Genomic DNA, 16,433 nt, shown 5'->3' on the forward strand with positions numbered 1-16,433 from the left:
CACACACACACACACACACACACACACACACACACACACACACACAACAACAACAACAACAACAACAACAAATTGTATGATACTTTGATTATTGTGATACTTGAAAATAAGTAGGTACGTTCGTGTCGTATTATTACGTTACTTTATTCTTTTCTCTCCCCCGCTCCTAGTTCCTTAGGTTTATTTCGCAAACCGTTTCGTAGATGCAAAAACCCACGATACTTACGCATTGTAAACTAAACATGCTTGATATACATACGCGCGTATGTACGCATATATCGATGAGGTTATGATACGCAGGCGTGTCATTTAAACATTTTTAGAAAACGTACCGAGCCAATTCTTTTTCTATGTATGTGTATCTATAATTGTATATTTTAACGAAGAATGCTCGTTTGGTAAATAAAGGATGAAACAAAACGAACAAAGCGTGGCGATTGGTTAGGTATTATTTTAATTACCGATTACATATTAAATAAATACTAATACACACATTGTATCATTATTAGGGGTGTGCGAAAATATTTGGGATTCCCGAAAATATTTGGGATTCCCGAAAATATCCGGGATTCTCGAGTTTATGCGGGATCCCGAGTTGATTCGCAATTCTCGAGAATACACGAGATCCCGCAAAAATCCGGGATTCCCGAGAATGTACGGGATCTCGAAAATTTTCGGGATTCCCGACAATGTACGGGATATAGAATAAGATCTGGGATTCCGATAGTGTTGTTATTCTTGAAAATTTCAGCAATCCGAACGTACGGGATTTCGAAAATCCCGGGAATCCCGAACATTTACGGGATCTCGAAATTCTCGGGAATTCCGAATGGTTTCGGGATTTTGAAATTCTCGGGATTCCATCCCGATCCCGGGAGGAATTCCCGTCCCGACCAGCATCCCGCACACCTCTAATTATTACAGAAGCTACTCTCAAGAAACAATTGAAGCTGTGACATCTTTTTTATTATATTATATGGTAAGTATAAATATACAAGTTACTATTTATATGAAATAATTACAGTTCCACGGTGAACCCATACAGAGATATCAAAGAAGGCATTAGAAATAGAAATACAAACAATAGATTAAAAGAAAAATGTACATATTCGTTCATTGTGCTATAGATCAAGCTACTGCAGTATAAAATTAAAGTATATAACAAATATAAAGTAGTTTTGCATTCGAAAGTAGGCAGTATAGAGAGTATGAATATTATTTCAATTTACATTACGCCCATGTCTATACAGGATCTGTTATATAATAATATATTATGTTACAATTCTGGTTTATATTTTAATCTAAGCGTATGATAATATTTATCACAGATTATTGAAATAATGATTAAATAAACAATTATTCTCTTAGAGTTCATTTTATGGACACTGCGACGCTATAGCCATCTAGCGGTGAAGGGGTGGAACTAAAATTTCGATGTTTGGTCAGCGCCTCTATCGGGAAAACGCCCAAACTTGTCGCCAAATAGTTCTCCACCTAACGGTGCAGATGTGAACTAATCGATGACAAACTTGAGCGTTTTCCCGATAGAGGCGCTGACCAAACTCCGAAAATTAGTTCCTTACTTTCGCCGCTAGATGGCTACCCCTTTGACTGCCTATAGGGTTATTGTATAGCCAACATAAATGTCTCCCTAGATAGATATTTATGTTGGCGATATGATAACCCCATAGTTTGCGCGCATAAATTCAAATATAAATTAAAACATATTTTCAGTCTTATTTGAATTTTAATATTTCAAAAACTTATACATTACACCTTCTGTTCAAAACCAAAGAAGGAAGGGAAAACAACATTACTCAGGTTGATTATATTACTTGTATTTTGTTTACAATACCATGTAACAACAAGGAAAAATACTGAATTAAACGGGGATACCTTATTTGGTGTATCACACGGGCACGAGCTGATTAACGTTTTCGCGATAGATCCTCTATTTATTGGCAATACAATTTAATACTTATCATTGGTAAGTCTGCACAATCGTTCGGTTTGCCCACTCGATCGATACACAGTCTAAAGTTTTTGTGTCGTTCGACCAACATTCTGCACGAATTAAAAAATAAAAAGAACGAGGGTTTAGTACAAGAGATTAATTACCACTTACATCCCTGAAAACGTTCGTACGCGATTTCGTCGAGTAACATCGATGAAGAAAAATGTTGATCGACTGCGAAATTGTTTTAACGATGTATAGCAAATCCTAAAGCGTTTCGTAAATTAATCGGCACGGAGAAAGTCGTTAGTCATCTAAAGTTGTACGTCAAAATTTAAGTTTCATTAATAAGATCCTCTTGTTGAGAAAGCATTGGAAAAGAAAGAAGTACACAAATAGATCGTGACAATGTAAGTTGCACTACGACACTTAAGAATAATCAATGACAATAAACTTATATTATAAAAAATAAATAATAAAATAATTTCTTTTATATATCATTTTACTTTTTATGTGTTGTAAGTTGAATATTGTACCTTAAGAACGTTCATCACCTATTGATTGTTCTTAGTTATACTATAGAACCTACATGATCACGTTATGTCTATGTATTTTCTTCTTCTTCAAAATTGATTCTCAAACAGTCAAAACCAGAGATGGATAAAAGTTTGTCGTTATACAAATATCAAATAAAATTTAATCGCAGTTCAACGTAGCAAATAAATCACTAAACGATGTTCCTCTTCGTCATATATCATTCGAATCAGTATTTCCCCCCTCTGGATCTAAACGTTGAAATTAACTTCAAAATACAACTCTACACAATTAACACCTTTCCTCGAATGGATTAATTTAGTTCACATACAGAGCAACAATTTTTGTTTGCATTTAAGGCATTTTGGTTTCATTATCTGTGCTTAACCAAGTAATTTAGGGAACGTTGGCTCTAAACAATTAGGCGATCATGACAATATTCTGTTAGCCACTTTCCATGCTAAATTTCACGCCGCCCTTCGGTTCTCTCGAAGTACAAGGTCTAGAAAAATATATCGATGTATGTGCAAAGTGTACTTTTGTTTAACGTTGCTCGTTCATTGTTAGTTGGCAGTGATACAACAATTGTCGCTTTCGTTCGGTCGCCGTACTCTGACCACGACCTCTCTCAAGCGTGAGACGTTTCTTTTTTTTTCGAGCTCAGAGATTTTGTGCTTCCCCGTTCAATGTTCGTCCGCGAAACGTGTTCGTCTATATACACTGGCAAAAATATCACAAATTAATTCGAAAGTCACAGAAACAATACCCGTTACAGAAAAAAGTCTCAGAACAGAGCGATCACCGTTCTATCTCTCGCTTAACAATTAAGTGTAACCGCGTTATGATCGTTTACTCGTACGTACACTGAAAAAAACCTTGTATCTTCTTCTGTACCCAAGAGTTCGCGGAAAAGTACAAAAACACCACGACACATGCGAATTTTCCATCGAGATGCGCATTTCTGGACCGAATGAAGATCACGAGATCGGGGGCTACAAGTCAGGTACCTCCATTAGAAGAGTAACTTAAAATTGAACAATGTTTTGGAGGAATTTCTTTCCATTAAATTAACCGAAGCAAATTTTTGCACGTTAAGATTGTTACCGCCAGAAGAATACTGAATTCTGAAACTTTTCTTTTCCATTTAAAAATATTACTGGTGGCCTTCCCAATGTCTATAGCTCAGAGATCTACAATGTCTTCATCCATGATTGGTCTCATTTTTACGCTTCTACACGCACAAAATACTAAACGGACACGATGATCAGAACTCAATCTCATCGAACTCATCGATACCAGCTTCTCGATCTGAGTTGGACATTGATTACCGTTGTAATAATCGCTCACAATTATGAATTGTCATTATTGTGGATTTAGTCCAACATTGAAAGCATCTCAATGGATTCATTCTCGATCGAGAAGTCAAGCGTCGTGTGAACGACGCCCGCGAATCTGACCAAGGCATTAATACGCTACACCTCGCAAAATACGAGCGCTACATACTTAAAAGTTTAGTAAATATAATACTAAAGGGAAAGTCGTTGATTGAAGCGGATAATATAGTTAGGCGCGTACTTTAAATTAGGCAGGTATCGATATACCTATCGGTAAAAATGAGCAGTCGTCTTCGACGAATTAAAATTACCTCGGAGCACTCGTCTAAAATGGCATTAATAAACCGGCTATGAATAAAAAATAAAGGGGAAGACAAATCGCGAAGTGTCTATTACCAGCACTTTGGTGCAAACAAATGTACATACATATATACATAAATGTTATGTGTCTGTATGTGTCACTGTATGTGTTTCGATTGAAATATGTATAATAAACGTGTGCGCAGAGAGTGTGTGTACGTGTTTCTCTTTTTCGTTCCATCTTTATCTTATTTCTTTTCTCTCTTTTTTTTAGACAAAGTTACATCATCGGGCATTATGAATATAACCATCTAATAGTTCACGTAATCCTAAAATAAATATCTATCACAAAAGACTGGTCTATAATAATAAGTGGCTCTTGCGTCTTACGGTATATATCCCGATATTATCGGTCGCGGTCGCATGATTTTTCCTCTCAACGACACCGAGTAAAAATTACGACGAAATTTCTTAATCCTAATTATTTACAAATCATACGTCATTAGTACTTTCATTTTTACGCCTCTCCACGCCTGGCGCTCGCGTGACGCTCGTTTCGATAATAAATACGACAATGAGACGTGCTTTTCTCGCTATCACTTGTACTTACCGATATTCGTGCAGTTACGCGAATAGAATGAATTGTAAGTATGGTAATAAATACTTTGTTGCGCGATGACCGAGAAATTGTTCGGTTTATCGATGATGCATCACCCACGAAACATAAACGGATCGTCGAACGACCGATCCTTCCATGTCCTTGATCCGTCGCGACGATCATATTAGAATCCTTTTGTTTCAAAACATATTAACGTAAATACTCGTTTCAGAAACGTGACGTATTTTCTCGCCGGAGATCCTCACTGGTTTCAAACCGCACAGTCGTCGTTCACGCGCACATGCCGCTCGTGGTTCGTGTAACGCAGCAATGGAGCCACAACGTTTACAGCTCCCGTTTCTTCTTCGTTAGTCACAGAACAGGTAACAATCTCCTCTGAAAACAGGAATAAAAATTCATGTGATATAACCATATATACACGATATAAATGATTGTAAGACCAGAGCCAGGATAAATGAACGTATTCGTACCAGGTAAACATAGTTGTAACTGATCGTTACTAGGATTAGTACTGTCCCCCGTCCCGCTGTCTTTGCTATGCTGCGAACTCGTCTCCATATACAAATGTGTTTGCGTGTCTGACACTACAGTCACGATGGCCGTCGACGGTTGAGGGTTTCCATTTTGCACGACCACGTTCAAGCGCCTTCTTGTCTGGTAGATTATAACCACCCACACTATGGACGTACCAACGGCGCAACATACCACGGTGATTATTATTAAACCCAGTATGTCGTCTTCGTTTACTGCGGCAGGACTAGAAGTAGGAGCTGCAAGGACACGTAACATTTTTTGTAAAGAAAGTCAAATTAACACTATCACTCGTACTTGTAGAACGCTTCTTACCTGGTTTCACCGTGAGATGGGACGCACCAACGACGCTGCCCAAAGAGTTGCTCATTTCGCATTCGTAGTCGCCAGCGTCACTAGTGATAGTGTTGACAATGATCAACAATTGGTCTTCGGCGGTAAAGAAGTGACGCTCGGTGGCCTGTAGAGGATTTCCGTTTTTGCGCCAAGCTAACTTTGGTCTAGGCATGCCGCTCGCCATGCACTCCAACACGATCGAACCACCAACCATGATTTCTTTATTCTCCATCGGCTTCACGAATGACGGCGTTTCTTTTTGCGGAAGAACAACGTAAGGTTTATTTATTGTGACGCTTGAAAATAGAAAAGTAGGTGGATATTTACCTAATATAGTTAGAGTAGCATTTGCAATGATAAGGCCTGCGAGATTTTGCGCAGTACAAGAGTAAATGCCGCTATCGGCGGTTTTGACATCTACGATGAACAATACATCGTCGGTAGGCATCATGTGCATTCTTCTTTCCCGTGCTGCTGGGAAGTCGTTCCCGCCATCCTTTTGCCATGCTATTTGTGGCGACGGATGCCCATCCGCAGAGCATTCAAGACGAGCAGTGCTTCCAGCGGTCACGCGTATGTCATGGGGAATTTTCGAGAAGGATGGATAAACTACAAGAAGAAAATGTGAGTTGAATACGTAATTTTGTAGTGGAATTAAGAGTTATTACGCCAATTTTTTAATTAGAAGTTTTGCAATCAGGAAAAACTGAAGTCATCGGAAAGGCTAACTCAACAGATCCTGTTCAATGATTACTCACTTAAAATGCTTATCTTCGCTTTCCCGGAATACGTTGTTCCGTAATTATTCGTGACCATGCATTGATATCTTCCAGCATCGTCGTGCGTAACGTTGGTAAGATGTAAAACAGAGAAAGCCTCTGTTACACCGCTGCTCTCCTTTGAGTCTGTATTTATTTGCACGTTGCCGCTTTCCATTTCAACGTTGTCATGCTTCCACGTGAATTGCAACGGTGCATTGGCGGTACTTGTCGCACGGCAAGTCATCGTTACATTGTCTCCTTTAATACCCATCTGACTTTTGGGTTCCTCGATGATTCTCGGTTTAGGATATTCATCTGTCCAAGAATTATTAATATTTAATCAGTTAAGTAATTAATTAGATCGCATAAAGCAAAATTAGCATGACTCATATTAATTAAATGAATCATTATTGCTTAATACAAGTCAGTTTTAGAAGTTTCAAGTGTCATACTAACCGCACGTGAAGTTTTTATGATGGAGCTGCGTCAACGACATACCCTGCAACCAATGCGGATACCCACAATACACTTCCGCGTCGCTGTATCTGTGATCCCGCAACCACATACTTAGCCACTGCAATCCGCAATCGCAAACTAAGGCCCCTGTGAACAAAAAAAGTAAGAGCAAATTGTTTTCATCTAATGCTTTCAGTTTCTGTATAAAAGTTTAGAATGTGACTATTCCTTCTGTTACGTACTCGAGTTCATTCTAAGTTTAGTTAAACTGGTCATCGAAACGAACGCATTTTCCTGAATACTCGTTACATTGTTACCAGTTAAATCTAGTTCGGTTACGCTGTTCAATCCGGTAAACGCTTTTTTATTCACCGATTTTATTCTATTGTGCGCTAGACCTAGCTTCCACAATTGTCCCAGTGGACCGAAAGCGCCGTTATTATCTTCCACCATATACCAAAGTTTATTAGAGTTGAGTTCCCTTTAACAAAAATAATTACTGTGAGAAACTAATCAGTACAGATTTATCATACGTCAGCGTTTATGTACACGTACAATATCTGTAAATTGGGTGTTGAACTGAACGCTCCATCTGAAATATACGTAATTTGATTGTGATCCATTTTGAGCTTTTCCAATTTTTCTAAAAAATCGAACGTGCCTCGTTCTATGGAAGTTATTTCATTGTGCGAGAGATCTCTGTAAACAAATTTAAAATTACATATAATGCTGTATCTGATTAACGTCTTAAATGAAGCCTAATACTATCACAAATGTTACTAACAATTCTATAATTTCTTTGCATAAGTCCCATGCTTGCGCTTCTATCGTTCGTATTCGATTGTGAGACAACGTTAATTTCTCTAAACGTTCCAAGCCAAACAGTCCCCCTTTCCTCACTGTACTTAACAAATTAAAGTCAAGTTGCAGAACAGTCAAATTTTTGAGCGGCCAGAACGCGCCATCGTCTAATACTTCGATTTTGTTTCTCTTTAAGCGTAATTCTTTAAGGTTTTTTAAACCCCTAAGACTAAGTCCTTGTATCGTTTGTATATCATTCCTATTAATTTCTCTGTAAAATGAACATCACTTTTTACATTACACACGCGCGGAAGAAGACGAAAATTATCGTTATATAAATAAATTCTTACAAAATTTGCAATTTTTTCAAATTCGTAAAGAGATCTTTGAGTTGGGTGAGTTGATTTTTATTCAAACGTAATTCTTCTAATGAAGTCAAGTTATCCAAACTTCCATTTTCAATTACTCTTATGTGATTCATATTTAAATTTCTGAAAAATAACAATGTTCAGTGTTATGGAAAATCAAATACACACAGTGTATCGTAAGACATAAAAATGATAGGCTACATACAAATGTGTAAGACAATTAGGAACAAGGAAAGATCCATGTTTTATTGTGCTTATTTTATTTCCACTGAGGTCCAGACTTTGAAGCTGTTGTAAACTCAACAACGCGCTTCCGTTTATATCGCTGATTGAGTTGTGAGCTCTGCAAGCAAACAATCATTGTTTACAAGAAACACTAATTTTCCTTTTGTAGTAAATCAACACACTTACAATGCAAGATGGGTTAAGTTGTTCACAAAAATCAAATCTGGCACTTGTGTCAATTGATTCTTATTTATTTTAAGTCCCTGTAATTGTGTATTTTGCGACAGCGTAATCGTAAAATTATCTCCAAATTTATTGGCGCTGAGGTCCCTACACAAATCATTGTTTTTGTTTAATTCATCATTTATGTACACAATATCAAACAACTATTAAATATAAGGACACTGTAAATGATACTTACAATTCTTTGAGCTTAGTTAAATGTAACAGTGCATCATACTCCAAACTAGCTATAGTATTCTCTCTTAGTTCTCTGTAAAATGAAAACCGCACTATTAATGAAAAACAGTTCATGCCAATGATGCATAAAACAAATTTCTTAATAAATATCTTTTACTTTTTTAATATTATTTGAGTTACAAGGGATCATCTAAATTAACAATTGCCCCAGGGCACCAGTAACCCTAGTGCCAACACTGCATTCATTTAATTACTCTTAACATTTATATTTTTACTTCTTTTATATTTTATACAATATATATCTACTCGTAAATCATGTTTACATCTCTTCTTATTCCTTGCATGGAGATTGCTAAAGGTACTTTTAAACTATAGTACCTAGAAACAGAAGTATACAGCAAATGCAAGTTGCCTTAAGACCTTAAAGGTAAGGTTTTCTTCATCCAGATCTTGTTCTCCTTGACTCTAAGCTTTATAAAGTGACAATAGTCTGCCCCCATGCATATTACCTTATATGGTCAAGAATTCCTACTGATGTATATGTAACTAGGAGTCTAGTATCATCACTATACCATTTACGGAATAGAAAACAAATTTTCTGGATTCCTTTTTTCAATTTCAATCAAACTAATCACAATAAAAAAAATTAATCTGGAAAGTACAGCATACAAAGAAGGAAATGATGCATACATCCAGATAACAGAAGACTCACTCTCGTGGAATCCAAATGATTAATCTGACATTAATTGACAATACTCAACAACTAATCGAAATTATAATTTACTCTAAGAAAAAAATTTTTTTAATTACTAACGTATTACGTAAAAAGTATTGTTAAACATTTAGTTTCTGAATTATTTACTTTATTGTCTAGTGAAATGTTTCGAATCGAATTGCAATTAGTTATTTTCCCAAGATTATTGTTTACGAGAAATCAAACAATCGTTAACAATAATAGTAATAATCTTTCAAGGACGCAATCATAGAGAACGTTTCAGTAAAAATATTGCTCGTTTTCAGCTTGGCAAAACGAATAATGTTATCGCGTGTATTAACACAATGTTTCTGTTACAAATTCCTGTACATTATCTTATCTGCGTTAGATCATGTTACAACGAATATGCATAGCTCTCAACTTTCAATCTCGACGATTCCGTCGCGCGCAATGCGAAGGCGTCGTATAATCGCGTGGAAATACAAAAAAAATAATCCGAAAAATTGTAGAATAACGACCAGTTCGAGGTTGAAAGGAGGAAACAGGTATATCGAATGACGAATAAACCGTGTCGTTGTGTTGGCAAAAACGATTTACGTCGGTTAATCCGCGAATAGACGGCGTGGCACCGTCTCTCGGTCAGAGGTGGGCAAAATTCTTATCTAGATAAAAATTTCGAAAGAAGGCGAACAGTTTTTGATACATTATTTGGATAATCGTTTGATCAAATACACGTGAATTAAGTAAAATACTGGACTTTCCATTCATCAATTATTACTCAAATGAAATTGTGTCCGTTGGTAATCGTTGTTCAGTAAAGGATAAAAGTGAAAACTTTATATAATGATTGAGATTGTTCGTTGTTCGTTTATTTGTGGAGCGTAGCGTTGGCTGTAACACCTAATACAATGATACGATCGGTTACATTCAGGTGTTCAACGTGAATCTTATTTCGGTTGTATAATTCGTAACTTTTATTAAACGAATAATAGATCCAGAGATATTTATCTTTTACTCGTTGTTCGACGATATCTAGATTTCGTTATCTAGATGATAATTTCATTCATCTTAGTCGTTCTTGATAATAGGATAACGAGCGATTATTTACTCACAAGATCTCTGTCCATGGTGGTAGACCGCTGGGTGCTCCGATCAATTGTAAGCTACTGCAATCGACTACATTCCCAAGGCACGAACACTCGACGGGACACTGATTATCCTTGCTACCATACGATATCAAGTCGGCACTCGTAGGGTTCAATAGGATCACGTATAACACCCATAACAAAACCGCCGTCCATTTGCGAGCCCACTCGAATCGACGTAAGAGAAATACTCGTCCTGTACTCGACATTGTACGCGTCCGTCGTAATATCGTTCCGTTTTTCAAAACTTATTTCGTAATTGTACGTTGCGTATCGCCGACGGTTGTCCCCATAGCGATATTCCGTAGCACGAGCACCGCCACTCCCCCCGAAAGCATCACCATAATAACGTAAATGCCCACACCTCTTATCGACTGAAAACAAACTGGTCGTCTCTCAAAAACGCTCCGGCCCACACACCATGATGACGCCTACGGACCGATGTGAGACTCCCTGACTGATGATTGAGCGAGACCATTCTTCTCTCTCCCTATTTACACAACATTCCAACCTTCGTGTTACTAGGACTCCGTCTAGTGACATTTTCTTCGGGACAGGAGTGGCTCAAAAATATACATTGATGGCGCCATTGATGCCCCACTATACAACAGTAAAATTATTCTTTTTAAATTAGAAACTTTTTAAATATATCTTTTGGCTTTACAGTCTTTATTTGGGAAATAATCGTATTACAAAATATTTCATTAACACTAGTCTATTAGTAGATTATTGAGAATCAATATGTTTTGTATGAGCATTTGCGAATTTATTTACATGAATGTCATTCTTAGGCTTTAAGAAAAAGTCACGAGCTATGGCACCAACAATAGAGACTTCCCTGAAGAAGACAGGGTTTTGATTGGTGCCCTATCTGGTGATTTTCAATTATACAATAATAATTAATAACCCTGAGTAAAAATCGATATTATATACAATTTTTGTAAAGTCCAATTATGTAAATATAATCAAATAAGAATTCTTCTTTGTGATAAGTGGGAGTATAACTACTTGTAAATACAAGCGCATTGAAAATGACCTACGACTATGTACGACTAGAGCCACCCCTGTGTTAAATAATACTAACAATATTAACAAATGCAAGCAGTACTTTGTCGTCAAATTTAATTGCTTTAAATTATAAGAAGTTTTAAACACGAAATGCAACTATATATAGTCAAGCTATAACTCAAGGAGCCATCGAAGAGACCTTGGAATGATTCATTCTAAGTTTATCAACAAAACTTTGCTTACGAAGCTTTATATAGAAACATAAATAAGAAAAGGACTTCCTCTGTGTTCTTGTTTCTCCAGGATTTTAACTGGCAACGTGTTTTCCAATGAGAACTTGGTATAAATAACAATTTATTAACATGCATTCCAGTACTGAATGAAATTCATTCACGGAAGGAAAGAGGGTATTGCGTGTGTTAAAACTCAATAGTTCTTACTAAATATTTATATTTTAATTAAATCACTATACCTATATTTGCATTTCGTCAATAAATCACTATGTCACAGCATCATTTTCCTCTTTAAACAAATCAGCAACATTACACGTGAAGCTTTCGTAAACCATGAAAATATTCTTACCCCCATAGGAATTATTTAAATGAATATTATCATATACACATATATTGTGTATAATGTATATACGTATAAAAAATTTCGGTAGATATACGAATCTATGTATACCAAATTCATACGATGAATATGAATGCGTATTCATCATATGAAATTGATCGAAATTTTTTTTGATCTTCGGTAATGTGGTACAGAAAACAACGATGATAATGGTCACAGGCTGATTGTTTTTATCATCACAAAAATTTCACTTATTAGCTCTAATTTCATACCGAAATCTAAGTTAAATAGTTCATCTATTATGCAATTTTTCAAACTCGTATTCGAACTCCAACGAATTATAAATCGATCTTAAACTAAAACGTCCATTCCCTCGTGCTTTTCGAATTCAAATTGCATCAAAATTGAGTACGGTTAGATGTAACGACACAAAAGCTCAAGATAGACGTACTTGCTCGAGTATTTCTATAAAATTAAAGAGTTTTTCACCGATTGGTTTTTCTTACGATAAATAAGCATCGATAACGATAAATCAGTTGTAAAGCATTAAACTAATGTTCCTTTGACCAATTAGTTAAATCAGTGACTTCGTTCGATGCGTTGCTGTTGCTTTCATTTAAAGCACTAACAACGCGATACACGTATAATATTTACTATGTCTACGCGTACGTCCCGTTAAACGCAATTAATGTGAACATTTCAATGTCATGAATAGAATATAACAATATGTATACATATATAAAAAGAATATACAGACGATATCTGGTAAATAGTAACATAAAAATACAATTACAAACAGCCCATTATTTTCACGTGGAATAGCTTAGAACTTAATAGCAAACTCTGAATGCCAATATTTTTGGTTTATAGTTTTTCAGAACCACATCATGCCCAATTCTCGAGGAAAAGATCACCTGCGTTTCACGATATCGCTATGTCGAAATGAGAGACATTGTATTTAAAAATAACGAGATTAACTTTGTATGTCGAAAGATACAATCCAAAAATATGTTTTTAGTATCTGAAAATATGAAATGATTGCAATTACAGTTAAACATATATGTACGTAGCATGATATTTTGTAGTACGTCATATTGCTCGCAATATTCACAGTGTGTACGTATAGTCTATCGCTACTTGACCAAACGACAGAAGTCAAGTAGATACTATTTAGTTTATTCAACTTAAAATAGCTTTAGCAACACACTATTACATCTTTCAGTTATTCCGCTTAGTCGAGCATAAAATAGAACATCTTTCAGCTGTACGAAAAAAAAATTATTTTAAATTTGCAGGAAACTAACCGACTATGGCGATTGCTTTCTGATCGTAAATACACCATACTGTGTTTGCAATGATCCATATGGAGAACATTACCCTGTAAGAGGGAATGACCTATGTAGGAGACATTTACAATTCTTTATAATACAAGGATTAGTATTACTCAGCACGTGCGCGAATACGTCGAATAAAATGGCGAATATAATTGGCCATTAACAAGAGAAGGCCCCTTTACTAGTTGGAAGCCATTATACGCGATAGTAAAATTAACGGTTCTTTCCAGTTGCTCTGTTTACCATGGTAGTATACTTTGATTACCGGTCAGCTACACCAAATTGCATCTTTGCGACGTTAAGTGGTTGGATGGTACGAGCTAATCAATGCTGCATCTACTGGTTCCATACATGATGGGCATGTCAGCGAACGTAACAACCAATCGTCGATACAGAGCGCATGATAAGTGTGCATACAGGGTAAATAACGAACTTCCTCTCCGATCACCAACTCCATCATACATATCACACATTCTCCCTTTTTAGTTCCATCATATTCCCGCATAGGCAAGTGTTGGATAAGTCCTATACGTTTTGCGACTAGTACTTGCTGCTCTTCTTCGCTCAGAGTACCAGGTCCACTGGTTGGTCCTAATGTAACACCGATACCAATGCCTTGGTGCATTCTTGGTACACTTGATGGATAAGAAAAGCGAACCACCTCCTATGGAATTGGAAGCAAATAAGAATTTTACTTCAAATAATTAAGAACAATTGATATTATAAGAACATTGATATTATAGGTTTTTTATTGCAAAAAGATAACGTAGGCATCATATTGGGCATTTTCTTTTGTTCAACTTTACTTTCTGTAAAGGAGTATATAGAAATCTGTTTGAAATTAATTATCTTTTGTACTATAGATAGAAAGAAAGATCAATCCAGGCAGAAATTACAGTTTTACTTAAATAGTTTACTCAATCTTCAGCTATTCAAAAATGATTTTATATTGTCAGTTTATTGAATGCTCATTGAATAACATTATTCTTGATCTTTGTTCCTGCGCGCGATACATCGTATTTATATAATTCAACTTAAACAGAAAGTATATAATTAACCGCGTAAGTGGAGGACTTACTGTATATTAATAACTTCGCTACCATAAAAACAAAAAGAGAAATCGGGGACATCGAGGAGAAATACTGTTGCCGAGGGTCGATGCGTTCGTACGTTTCGCACAGATAAGAGACGAACAGAATTTTTGTACAGTCGAAGGTGGAATAAAAGAAATGTAATTACGTTAGTGAGCATCGGAGGTCCGAGGCCTTCCTGCGAAGAACCAATAGCCAACGAAGGATCGGGATTATTACCCAACAAATTGGTGTTGTCTTGTTGACTGCCTCCAGCACGCTTCAAACAATTTCCCATTTTGATGGAAAGTCGCGATTTCGCGTTTCACGAACAACACGTTCACGACTCGTTTAATCCCAACGTCGATTAGAAAATCGCGACACCACCGACGTGGGATATTGCTAGTTCTGTCCCCATCGTAAACAGTTTATTTTTGCGTCGATTCTCGCCAAGGGAGCCGTTCTGGTCGTACCGAACGCGATGACAGTTCGTGTCTCGCGTCAAAATACGGTGGCGCAAACCTTCACTAGCAAAACATCTTCCGTCACGTACCCGTACTACAGCTGAGCGCTTTACACGTCCAACGAGATGCGAGCAAATAAAAAAAAAGCAGGCCAGTTACTCACAGGTTGTGTGTGGAAAAAAAAACACTTTTCACACCTATCGTGCGACGTTCTTTAAACGTTTAGTACACACAACGCCGCTATACTTCGTCCGTTGAGACAATGGGCTCTGGTGACAGAACCACGTGACTTCACTCAGGACCGAAATGGCGGGATGCTGGGCCTTGGATAAACGAACATTGAAGTTACAAATAATTTATAACAATTACAGTTGTGCAGTAAAGAAGCCATAAAGAGAAAAGATATAAAGATATCAAATAAAGTATGGTTCGGGTTATTAAACATTGTAAAAGTAGGAAAGATATCAAGAAAAAGGTGTTTTCCTCGTTCTCCAAAAATTACATCTTCGTTACTTGACATAGATAAACACAGAATTCTAACATTTAGGAATATTTATTAATGAACGTCCGCTCATTGGTATTTTGAACAATTACTCAGATTTTTTTACGAATTATGATTTACTTTACGATACATCCCTGGCGAGAGATACAGAGAACCAATGAGATTTCGTCGCGAATCACGTGGGTTTTGTAACCAGAGTATATTGTCTCACTGGATGGATTATAGCATCCCGCTGCGTAAAACCAGATTGAATATATTTTGCTGTGATTCGTCATCGCAATCATATCGCATCTTACATCGTCCAATCAGCGAAAAAACGTTTGCAGAAGCGTTATTTAATATAACACCCGTTCGAAAAACATTAGGTTTGGCTGGAGGTATCGATATATCTCGAATGTTGAATGCTACGATTTAAAATGAGCGGGCGCTTCAAGATTCTAAAACATAACAATTAGAAATTGTTTAATCTTGTTAAATCTTCAAATTAGATTAATAAATGTATTACAAATATTTAAATATTGTATATTATATCAAATAATAATTTAAGAATTTTATTATAGAAAATATATCGTTATTAATACTATCTGTATTTGAGTTTTGTTTCGACTAGTACAGTTGGGAAAGAATCACCTTGATTTGAAAAATAAACTTTGGAGTTTTGATAACATAATCATTTAAGTTTAATGACACATATGAATCTAAATATAATTTGTAGATATATACATACAATTGTACGTTAATTATTCGAAGTAACAGGTAGATGCGTTCGTTTCTACAATCAATTTTAGAAATCCAAAGTTCTAACTATCTATAAAACACGATCATTTTTAAACATGAGTGTTTATCGGGTAGATATATAAGCAAATTGTAAACACAATACAATAAGTAAATTAATAATCCTTTAATCCCATTTGCTTAATGTTTTACTTAACGCATTTTTTATTAACAATAAAAATTATTCCAGGAATCACTACATGCTCATA

At 36.1% G+C, this 16,433-nt stretch overlaps 2 protein-coding genes across 2 annotated transcripts; both read right to left on the reverse strand.

Annotated features, from left to right (window-relative positions):
- Positions 1-1,817: 1,817 nt before the first annotated feature.
- Positions 1,818-11,096, reverse strand: LOC128887859 (leucine-rich repeats and immunoglobulin-like domains protein 3). Its single transcript, XM_054144254.1, has 14 exons — positions 10,467-11,096; positions 8,641-8,712; positions 8,406-8,549; positions 8,200-8,337; positions 7,977-8,117; positions 7,610-7,897; positions 7,381-7,524; positions 7,068-7,306; positions 6,826-6,972; positions 6,367-6,684; positions 5,936-6,217; positions 5,588-5,863; positions 5,212-5,511; positions 1,818-5,116 (listed from the first exon to the last, which is right to left on the reverse strand). The coding sequence occupies exons 1-14, from the start codon at positions 10,706-10,708 to the stop codon at positions 4,992-4,994; spliced, it is 2,856 nt and encodes a 951-aa protein (XP_054000229.1). The 5' UTR covers positions 10,709-11,096; the 3' UTR covers positions 1,818-4,991.
- An 844-nt stretch (positions 11,097-11,940) lies between these two features.
- On the reverse strand, positions 11,941-15,192 carry LOC128887864 (RING finger protein 11). The gene is made up of 2 exons (XM_054144263.1): positions 14,654-15,192; positions 11,941-14,078 (listed from the first exon to the last, which is right to left on the reverse strand). The coding sequence occupies exons 1-2, from the start codon at positions 14,780-14,782 to the stop codon at positions 13,713-13,715; spliced, it is 495 nt and encodes a 164-aa protein (XP_054000238.1). The 5' UTR covers positions 14,783-15,192; the 3' UTR covers positions 11,941-13,712.
- Between the last annotated feature and the right edge of the window lie 1,241 nt (positions 15,193-16,433).

This window comes from Hylaeus anthracinus, unplaced genomic scaffold (genome assembly GCF_026225885.1).
Source record: "Hylaeus anthracinus isolate JK02 unplaced genomic scaffold, UHH_iyHylAnth1.0_haploid 11989, whole genome shotgun sequence".
In the NCBI taxonomy this organism is placed as follows: Eukaryota; Metazoa; Arthropoda; class Insecta; order Hymenoptera; family Colletidae; genus Hylaeus; species Hylaeus anthracinus.

Coding starts and splice junctions, on each gene's coding strand:
- LOC128887859 (XM_054144254.1), bottom strand. CDS start 10,708: ATGTCGAGTACAGGACGAGTATTTCTCTTACGTCGATTCGAGTGGGCT. Junction 8,550..8,640: donor TTAACTAAGCTCAAAGAATT/GTAAGTATCATT, acceptor TGATTTGTGTAG/GGACCTCAGCGCCAATAAAT. Junction 5,864..5,935: donor TGCTACTCTAACTATATTAG/GTAAATATCCAC, acceptor TTCCGCAAAAAG/AAACGCCGTCATTCGTGAAG.
- LOC128887864 (XM_054144263.1), bottom strand. CDS start 14,782: ATGGGAAATTGTTTGAAGCGTGCTGGAGGCAGTCAACAAGACAACACC. Junction 14,079..14,653: donor GACCTCCGATGCTCACTAAC/GTAATTACATTT, acceptor CCAATTCCATAG/GAGGTGGTTCGCTTTTCTTA.